The following is a 9618-nucleotide window of genomic DNA, read 5'->3' as shown; positions in this document are numbered from 1 at the left end:
AGGAATCTGCTACGGCTACAAGGACAATTAAATATTGGAGAATGTCTTTGATTCACATTCCTGCTGTGTAAATGGGAGGAAGGCTGCTGTATGCTCCTTGCCTTTGCGCTCACAAAATGAAAAGCACACCCACTGCAAGTTGTCCTTTGATAGATTTTTAATATGATTTTAAAGAGTTTTGTTTGGCCTCATTCTTATTCAATGAGATTAATTTAAAGCACTTATCCCCTGGGTTTAAGTCAATCCATGTAGGATTTGGGACGGGGGGTTGTTGCCCGGAGAGGGGGGTTGTTTGCAGGCCTCTCTGAAAGACTCCTTTCCCACTTCATTAACCCCGAGCTGGGAGCGGCCCCCTTTCCTCCTCCTCCTCCTCCTCGCCCCAGCCGAGGCCCGGGGATTTACCAAGCTCCCCCATTCACATGCAAAGGAACAGCCCCCGCCGCAAAGCCCCGGGCTCTCCCCTCCCGGCGTGGCCCTGCATTTGGCCCAGCCGACAACCCCCTCCCCGCCGCGGGAGGGGGCTCGGGGGTGCCGGGCCGAAGGCCCCGGGCCGGGGGGGGGCCGGGGGGGCCCGCAGCCCATCTGTCGGCCCCCCGAGCCGGCGGGCCGCTGCCCGGCTGTCCCGGGGACCAGCTGCCGGGCTCGCTGGCCGCGGCCAGATGAGCGACACTTTTAAAGGGTGGAAACAATCCATTTTCCAAAGCGATCATTTAAAGCACTTAGGCAATTATACACTTAAGATTAGCGTTAATAATTCACCAGCGCCGCGGCTATCACCGTGCCGGCCAGCATCGCCCCGCTCCCCCCTCCTCGCTCCCCGCCGCCGGGCGACCGGTCCCGCATGCCGGCACTGGGGCGGGCCCGGGGGGCATGGAGCCCCGGAGGGGGGCCGAGCCCCGGGGGGGCTCCCTGCGGCCGCCTGCGGTGGGAGGTGCTGGGAGAACTCTTCGCTTTCCCCCCTCCCCGGGCGGCGGCTGACCCGCCAGAGCAAACAAGCAGGGGGGAAGGAAGGGCCGGCGGAGGCGAGAGCCCTTTGTTTGTAAAGAAGTTTTATTTCCACATTTAAAAAAGGGGGGAGCGGGAGCGGGTCCCCGAGCCCCCCCCGCCCCGGCCGGGCCGGGATACAGACCGACAAGAACCACTTACACAAATACGCCCTCAGGGTTCACAAATAAATAATTCATATACATTTTGCGCACCGTATTTACATTTCGCCGCTTTTTGTTTTGTGGTTTGGGGATTTTTTGTGTGGTTTGTTTTTTTTTTTTAAGTTACCGACGTCCCAAAGTCCCGCGGCGGCGGCCCGGGGTCCCCCGGTCCTTCCCGGGGGCCGGGGAGCCGGGGAAGGCGGAGGGGGTGCTCCCCGGAGCCGCCCGTGGCAGGGATGGCTGGGGCCCCCCGGCAGTTCCTGGGGGAGGCGGAGAGGCAGAGCCCCCCCGGCGTCGTCCCAGCTGGGGGGGCAGCCCTGCCGGCTCTCTGTCCTGCCAAACCTGCCCTCGCGTCTTGCATTCTTCATATATATTTAAAAAAGAGAAGGGAGGGAGGTCTCGTCTATATATATATATAGATGTGTATATATATATATATATTTGGGGGTCTGTCGCTTGCTCGCGGCCCCAGGGTTGGGGTGCTCCCCTCCGCCCCCCCCCGGCCCGGGGCAGGGTGGGGTGCTGGGTGCCGGGGGGGCTCCCCGGGGCTCACCGGGGCTGCGCGGCCCGGGGCAGGACGCCGGGCAGCGGGGGCAGGGGCGGGGGGGGCTCGCTGCCGCCCTGCAGTCCGTGGATGAGGATGCGGGGCACCAGGGGCCTCTGGAGGGCGGGGGGCGGCGCGCTGGGTCCCCGGTACAGGTAGAGAGCGGCGCCGGGGTCCAGGTTGGAGACCAGACCCTGCGGGTAGAAGTAGGGCGAGGGGAACATCCTCTGGAGCGCCGAGTAGTTGCCGGCCTCGGCCAGCAGCTCCAGGCCCACCGCCGTCTGCCTTTTCCACTTGGTCCTGGGGGGACAAGTCGAGAGAGGGGGTCAGGGGGGACGGGGTGCTCCAAGCGCCGCTCCCGGGATCTTTTCACCCTTCGCGTAACCCCCTTTCCTCGGGCTCTGCTCTCCTTGCGCGTCCCCTCTCCCCGCCGTGGGGTCCCGGGGCCGGACCCCCCGTGCGGTGGGCGGGGTGGGGTGAGCCGGAATGGGAAGGGATGGGATGGGATGGGATGGGGTGGGATGGGATGGGATGGGATGGGATGGGGTGGGATGGGGTGGGAAGGAATGGGATGGGATGGGATGAGACGGGACGGGACGGGACGGGACCGGCGCAGAGCGGGGGGACATAGAGCCCATGAACGGGGGAGGGGGCTCATCTCCCTGCTGTCCGCGCCCACGGACCCCCCTCGGAGGCACCGGGGCCCGGCGGGGGTCCGACGGCGGGGTGTAAAACGTTGCGATATAAATCGCGACCAACGTTTGAGTCCCTTCCCCGGGTGTCAGTCCCGGGTCGCGGGCTGCCCACGGCCCCTCGCCTGTGGGGCGGGGACCCCCCGCCCGCCAGCCCGGCCGTCCAGCAGGGGCTGCCGCCGCCGCGGCCCCGCTCCCGCCAGGGGCTCCGGGACCCGTCCCTGCGCCGGGTCGGCCGCGGAAGTCCTGCGGGGGGACACGCGTGGGGCAGCGTCACGGGGCATTCGTTTGCACTATATATATATACGCGTGTGTGTGCATATCTAGTTGCATGTATATGCATATACACGTACATACAGGTATGGAGGGGCGTGCGTGCATGTGTATGGTGTGTGCGTGTGTGTGGTGTGTGCGTGTGCGTGTGTGTCTGTGCCGGATCTCATGGAGAAGCCCCGGGACCTCGCCCACGCGAGGCCGCCGGCGGGCCGGGTGGATGGAGAAGGGGCTGGGGGCACCGGGCCGGAGGGGCTTGGGGAGGGGGGTGAGCACACAGCCCCTGCCCCCCCTAAACTCCCCCAACTCCCCGACGTGTTGGTAAGTCGCGGATCTTTGCAGCCGGCGATGGAAATGGGGGAGAGCCACAACCTGAAACCTGGGGTGGGCGAGTGGACGGGGTGGGGGCTGCAGCGGGGGTCCCGCATTCCATGGCCGTGGCAATGGCCGGGGGAGCGCGGGGGGAGGCCCCGAGAAACCCACGGAAGCCACCGCACGTCTCCAGCCCTTTTACAGATTTGTCGCTGAAGCGCTAAACCTATTTCCACCAGTAAATTATTCATCATAATAATAATTGTGTAATTACTGTAAGGGGTGTTAATTATTGATGCCCAAAGCAGTAATTGGTATCTATTATTAATGGGGCGATGTGTTATTGCTGTTGTGTTTAGCTGGAAGCCCGGTCCTGCCTCCCCGGCTTTGTGGGGCTGGGGGCACAGACCGACGCCCCCCGCCCCAAACCTGCCCTGCCTCGGTATCGCTTCTCTCCCCTTTTCCGTGGGGTGCAAGGCCCCGGGGCACCGGCGGTCCCGCGGGCGTGGGTGGGGGGCGGGCGTGGAGGAACCTGATGCCAGGGGGGACGGGGCGGCTGTGGGGTACAGAAAGCTCTGCCCGGTTTGGGGGTGCGGGGACGGGGGCAGGATGGGGCCCCGACGCTGTGGGCAGGAGGGGACGGTGCATTTTTTACCTTCTGTTCTGGTACCACGTTTTCACCTGCGTGTCGGTGAGGTTGAGGGAGGCGGCCAGCTCCATCCTGTCCTGCACGCTCAGGTACTTCTGCCGCTCGAAGCTGCGCTCCAGCTGAGCCAGCTGATGGTCGGTGAAGGCGGTGCGGGCTTTGCGCGGCTTTTTCAGCCGCACCGGGGGGCTGTCGCGGGAGCTGGAGATCTCTCGGTCCCCTTCTTCTTTCACTGGGCCGAGAAGGAGGAAAAGAGGCCGGATCAGGGCAGGAAATACCCCCAAAAGAGGGGGGTGACCCACTGCAGCCCGAGGAGACCTAGGGCTCACGGCGCCTTTCCTTTGCAACCCCGTGAATTTTAACCCCGGCTACCCACGGGGAACTCGCGGGATCCCCAAGCCGGGCCCAGACCCTCCCCGCCTCCTCCTCACCCCCCGTTTCTCACGGGACAGCCCCCTGCGCTGGGTTTATTCCCCCAAAACCAACAGCTTTCTCGATGCTTGGATTTTTTTTTTCTTTCGTTTCTCACACTTTTTTTTTCTTTTTTTCTTTTTTTCTTTTTTAAACCCAAACCAAAACCAACCCCCAATGAAAATTGTGAGCCCACATTTTTGGAGGGGAAAGTTTGCCGGGATGGTGCCGCTTCTCCCCGTCGGCGGCGAAGCCTCCCTCCTCCCGGGGATGCTGGGGGGCGCGGAACAGACTCCCCTCTCCAGGGCGCACAACGAAATCCTGGAAAGGGGCTCTGCCAGCCCCTGCCCGGGCTGTAAATTCCCTTAAAAAATGCCGAATGAGTCGGGCTGCCGGCGGTTCCTTACCGCAGTCGGTACCTACGCACCGGCAGAGCGACGCGGGGACTTACGTCGCGAAATGTTAGTAAGTAATGGGAAAATATCGAGCAGAAAAAAAAAAATTAAAAAGGAAAAAAATGAATCCGTGTTTTTCCTCCCTTTCTCCACCCTCCTGGAGGAGATTATGTAGCGAAAATGCTTAGTTTATACAATCGGCGGCGGTGTTTTGGTTTGGGTTTTTTGGTTGGGGTTTTTTTGTTGGGGTTTTTTTTTTCCTTTTACGAGGGTTTAGGTTAAATTCGCTGGTGGTGGGGGTTAGCAGGGCCAGGGCTGCAGCCGAACGTGAGCTGATCTCTCTCTGTAGGAAGACAATAATCCGGTTAATTGAGCCACCGGGGAGCGAAACCCTTCAAGCAGGAGTCCCGCTCTGGCCGAGCCTCGAAGCACGGAGACCGGCTCCCGGGGTAGCGGCAGCCCTGGCGCCGCCGGGCCGGGCGGGGGGTCCCGGAGGGCCCCGGAGCCGCGCCCTCCCCGGCACGGCCCGAAACTTTGAGCGGAGTTTTTCAGCGGAGGAAAAGCCGGGTCTGGCCTCCCGCGGCCCGGGGAAGGCAAATCCCCGCCCGGACTCATCCTCGGCTCCTAAAAAGTTCCTGCTAGTCGAAGGGCTGCAGGTATCCCACGGCCACTCCTAGCTTAATTTTTTTTTTTTTTAAATTAGATATTTTTATACATATATAAAAAATATAAACGACGGGTTTTTCGCATTTTGGCACGGCCAAATCCCGCCGCCGCCGCGGGTCAGGCCGGGCCCCGCAGCACCTTTACGGCGTAAATCCGGGCGTTTTGCCCCGGGAAGGGGCCGGTTCCGGGGCGGCGAAGGACGGGCCGCGCCGCTGCCCCCGCGAAGCGGCGCTTTACCCTCGTCTACGCCGTGATTTTTACCCTCATTTCAGCCGTGTTTTCCCTCCATTCAAGCGGTGTTTTCCCCCCATTTAAGCGGTGTTTTCCCCTCGTTTCAGCGTGGTTTTTTTTTTCCCTCCCCCGAATTAAGAGGTGTTTTTCCCCCGATTTAAGGGCTGGGTTTTACCCCGCTGAAGCGGCGTTTTCACCGTCAGCGCGGCTGGACTAACGCCCCCCGCAACCGCGCCCCAGCCCGGGCTCGGCCGGCTTAGGGGGCTGCGGAGAGCCCCGCGTTCCTGTTCCTCCTCCTCCTCCCGCGCTTCTTTCCGCCTCGGCGATTTGGGGGAAGGGGAACGAAGCCGAAGGAATTCAGGGCGGGGGGGGGAGGTGTGTGCAGGAGGCGAAAAGAAAACGAGAAGGTGGGGATCGCGGCTGGTTTCGATCCCGGCCTTTCTCCCGGGCCGCTCCCAGTCCCGGCACCGACCCGGGGCTTCGTCCTCCGCCCGGAGCGCGACATCCCGCCATACCCGGGGGCTCCCGCCGCGACCGGGGGCTCCTTTAGGTGAATATTTGGGTGAATATCTCCGGGAAGGCCGAGGGTGCGTTTGCAGCCGGGCCGGGGCTCGGTCTGTGTGCCCCCCTTTTCTGCCTTTTGGTCTCTTCTTTCGGGACCCCCCCCGCCCAAATCCAGGGGCCCCGTCCGGAGCCATGGCCTCTCCTTCCCCCTCGGCTGGGCTCCCACGCCTCCCCCCGCCAAACACCCGGCAAACAATTTTCCCGGGTGAAAGTTTGTCTCAGGGGTGACGGGGGCGGGATGGGCGAAGGCACCGGGGATAAAGGGCTCCGGGAGGGCGAGGACTGACCCCAGCTCCCCCCTCGTGCTGCCCCCCTCCCCGGCTGCTGCGGGGGTGGCCCGGGAAGGGGCTACGAGGGGCCCGGGTCTCCCGGTCTGCCCTGCTCGTTCTTAAACCGTCTCCAAAATAATAACAGAAATAATAGGAATCGAATCAAACCGCGCCGCCTTTCTTGTTCGTTTCTCACCGGGGCAGGTGAAATACCCGGCAAACCTCTGATTATTTTATTATTGTTTTCTTGTTGGTTTGGGTTTTTTTAATTATTTTTGTATTTTTCCCAGGCCGAAATCCGCCCCTGTTCTCCTCTCCCCTTTCCCTCGGGTAGGAACGAAACAGCCGGATCTTCCCGGCGGATTCCCCGGGCGCGTTTGGCGAACCACCGATCGCCCCAACCCCTTCCACCGGGCCCGGCTCCGAACCCCCAAGTTTTCCCAAGTTGACGCCGACCCCGCGGTTGCTTCGGGGGTGACCAGTGCCACGGCCCCCCCTCCCCATCACCGGAGCGCGCCGGAGCCCTCTCCGCAGAGAGCTCCCAGTGTACCGGGAGGCTCCGGGACCGCCGGAGGCTTTGAGTCCAGGCCGCCGCAAAGCCCAGCGGGATGAACGGTTCTTACCTTTGTACTCCGAGTCCGAGGAGGAACTGCTGGTGTTTTTTTCCATTTTCTCCCTGAAGTCCTCGCCGGGCTTGGTGGGGATCCTGCCCGCCGGCTCCTGCCCGCCGTGGGGTCCATTGGTGCTGGAGTAAGGGGCGCAGGCGGCCAGGGGCTTGCAGTCGGCCAGGATGTCTCTGATGAGGAAGGAGGAGGTGACGGTCCGGGACTGGGGGGGGGCCGAGCCCTGCCCCGGCTGGAGGGGCGCGTCCAGGCCGGGCCGCGGCACCGCCGGCTCCAGGCCCGGCGAGCGGGGAGAGGGGCAGCCGCTGCTGCCCTCCGAGCGGGGGCTCAGCTCCAGAGGGGACCGGCCGTCACCCACCAACGGGTCCCCCTTGGGCACGGCCGGGCTGCCGGCTCGGTGGGAGAGGATGGAGTCGATCCCAAACCCGGTGGAGCCCTCCATGGCCCCCGAGAGGTGCCGACGCTCACACGGGCATTGGCGGGGAGGGCGCGGCGGAAGCGGTTTGATAATGATAATTAACAATAACAGGAGGGGAAAAAAAAAAAAGAAAAAGGAAAAAAAAGGTAAAATTAAAAAAAAAGAACAAAGTTCAGCCTGGGCTCCGGGCAAGAATTGCTGCAAGGCTCTCCGAGGCGCCGCGCGTTAGATCCAGGGCTGCTCCGTCTTCAGCATCGCGCCCAGCTGCACTCACAGACAGACAGACAGAAGGGGGGGGAGAGGGAGGCAGAGTCAAACTTTGGCCGCGAAGGGGGTGGGGTGGGGGGGACGGACCCCAACCTCACCCGGGGCCCCGGCCCCTTACCCGGCCACCCCACCCGTGCCCGGAGTCGCGGCAGCGTGGTGCTGGGGGGCAGCGCGGGGGCTCCCAGCCGGAGGCGGGGAGGCAGCGATCGATAATGAGGCTTCGCAGCGCCCGAACCACTTAACGATCCAGACATCCGTGGGGAAGGGCGAGGGGAGGGCGGAGGGGGTGGCCAGCGCCGGGCCCCCCTTTCCCCGCTAGCACCTCGGACAGCGCTGGGGAAACCGGAGTCACTCCGGAGCTGGCGGCGCCTTCAGCACCTCGGACAGCGGCAGGAGCGCCGCGCCCCCGGGGGGGGGGCGGCGGGAGAAACGGGGAGAAAAACCGAACTTGTGGCACTCCGGATCGGGGAGCCGGCACCCCCTCCTGCTCCCCCTCCCCGAGTGTGTGTGTGTGTGAACGCGCCCATTGGCCGCGAGGCTTTTTTGGGGGTGTCACTCCCGGCGGCGACACCTTGCAGCTTGATGAACCGGGAATTAATTGCCGCCCGGATCCCCGCGCTTTCCGGGCGGTTTCCGCCCTCTTTTGCTGTCATTATCCCGCTGATGGGGCTCGTAATGGGGTGATTAGCCGCGGGGGGGGGGGTGTCGAGGGGTTGCTGCTTTCTGCTCGCCTCCCCTCGCAATTAGCCGATCTACCGATCCCTCCGAAGCAGGGAAAGTTTGTCCGGACGTTAAAAATAAAAAAAAATAATAAAAAAAAAAAGAAAAAACAGAAAAAGAGAAGGGCAAGCACCGAATCCCCCCCCAAAGCCGCAGCGAGGAGGCGGCTGCTCTGAGCCCGAGGCGACCCTCGGTGCTGCGAATTTCGTTGATTCCCCTCGAAATCGGTTGCGAAGGAGCACAGAGGTCCTTCAGCGCCGGCGGCCGCGGAGCCGCCGGGCAACGGCCGCCTCTGGGTCCGGCCCGGCGCTGCTGGAGCGGTGGGGACCGGGCATCACGCCTCGCCCGGCGCGGGGAGCCGGGGCCGCTCGTCCCAGCGCCCAGCGGCAGCACCTACTGGTGCAACTGGGAGGGGACCACGCTGGGGGTGAATTTTTCCTGCCCTCAGTCCCGTTTTAAATACCCCCGCGGTGGCCCCAGCCCCGGGCTGCCCGCCCTGCCCGCTCCCTTGCCCGTTTTTCCCGGAGACTCCAAGTTTCCTCCCTCCCGCCCCGTCGGGGGGTTCCGCTGCTGTTGATCTCCCGAGCTGGAGAGGGACGGGCTCACGCAGGACTCCCACCTTCCTCCGGTCAGGCCGGCTCCTGCCTCCTCGGGGGGTTATTTAGGTCTGAGGGCAGACCCTTCGCCACGAAGATGAGGAGAACGTCCACACCCGGGCGCCTGAAGCTGCGCCACTTTAAAGCGACGTCGTTGGTTATTTCTCAAAGACTCGATTTCCTCTCTTTCCACCACCCCCGCCCCTTCCCGGCCAGGCAGCTGCATCTTGTCCCTCTTCCAAAGCCGCCCTTGGCCGGCAGCTTGGAGGCGATCAACGAGGGGAGTCCCCCCACCCCCGGGAAGCCCGGCTGCCAGCTGTCGGGCAGCGGCGCAGGCAGGGCCCCCAGCACCTCCTGCCCTCGGCCCTGCAGGCTCGGGGCTGGCTGGGAGCGGGGCAGGGGAACAAAAGAGCCTTATAGGATGATAAGCCTAGCGACAAAATCAGCATCAGCCCCAGTCCCAGCCTGTCCCCATCCTGAGGGCTGCTTGTCCTCCCTGTCCCTGGGCAAAGGAGCCCTGGCTGCTGCTCTGCCCTGGCTCTCTCCCAGCACAGAGGTGCTGCCAGTGCCAGGGACTGGGGTCTCGGGGTCTCTCAGGGGTCAGTTTTGCAGCATCAGCTTCCCCAGGTGGGGATGAGCCTCACTTTGGGCTGGATCAGGGCGACAGATATGCAGGAACTGGTCCCAGTGGGAAATGGGGCAGAGACCTCAATGGGCTTTCCCAGCTCTCGGCAGCATGACTGTGTTGGCTCCCAGGCTCTGGCAGCCTCCCTGTCCAACCAGTGTACCCCATTTGGCATGGAGATTGGCACTGGGATGAGGGCCAGCAACTGAGGTTGGGTT

At 63.4% G+C, this 9618-nt stretch overlaps 1 protein-coding gene across 1 annotated transcript; it reads right to left on the bottom strand.

The window, feature by feature from the left end:
- Positions 1 to 1697: 1697 nt before the first annotated feature.
- BARHL1 (BarH like homeobox 1) lies at positions 1698 to 9064 on the bottom strand (the record flags this gene model as incomplete). The annotated part of the gene is made up of 3 exons (XM_082008926.1): positions 6775 to 9064; positions 3625 to 3847; positions 1698 to 1992 (listed from the first exon to the last, which is right to left on the bottom strand). Exons 1-3 carry the CDS (start codon positions 7214 to 7216, stop codon positions 1698 to 1700), a joined length of 960 nt encoding a protein of 319 aa, XP_081865052.1. The 5' UTR covers positions 7217 to 9064.
- Between the last annotated feature and the right edge of the window lie 554 nt (positions 9065 to 9618).

Source organism: Phaethon aethereus, assembly GCF_964289735.1.
Source record: "Phaethon aethereus genome assembly, chromosome: 20".
NCBI lineage: Eukaryota > Metazoa > Chordata > Aves > Phaethontiformes > Phaethontidae > Phaethon > Phaethon aethereus.
This window is presented reverse-complemented; position numbering and strand designations above follow the sequence as displayed.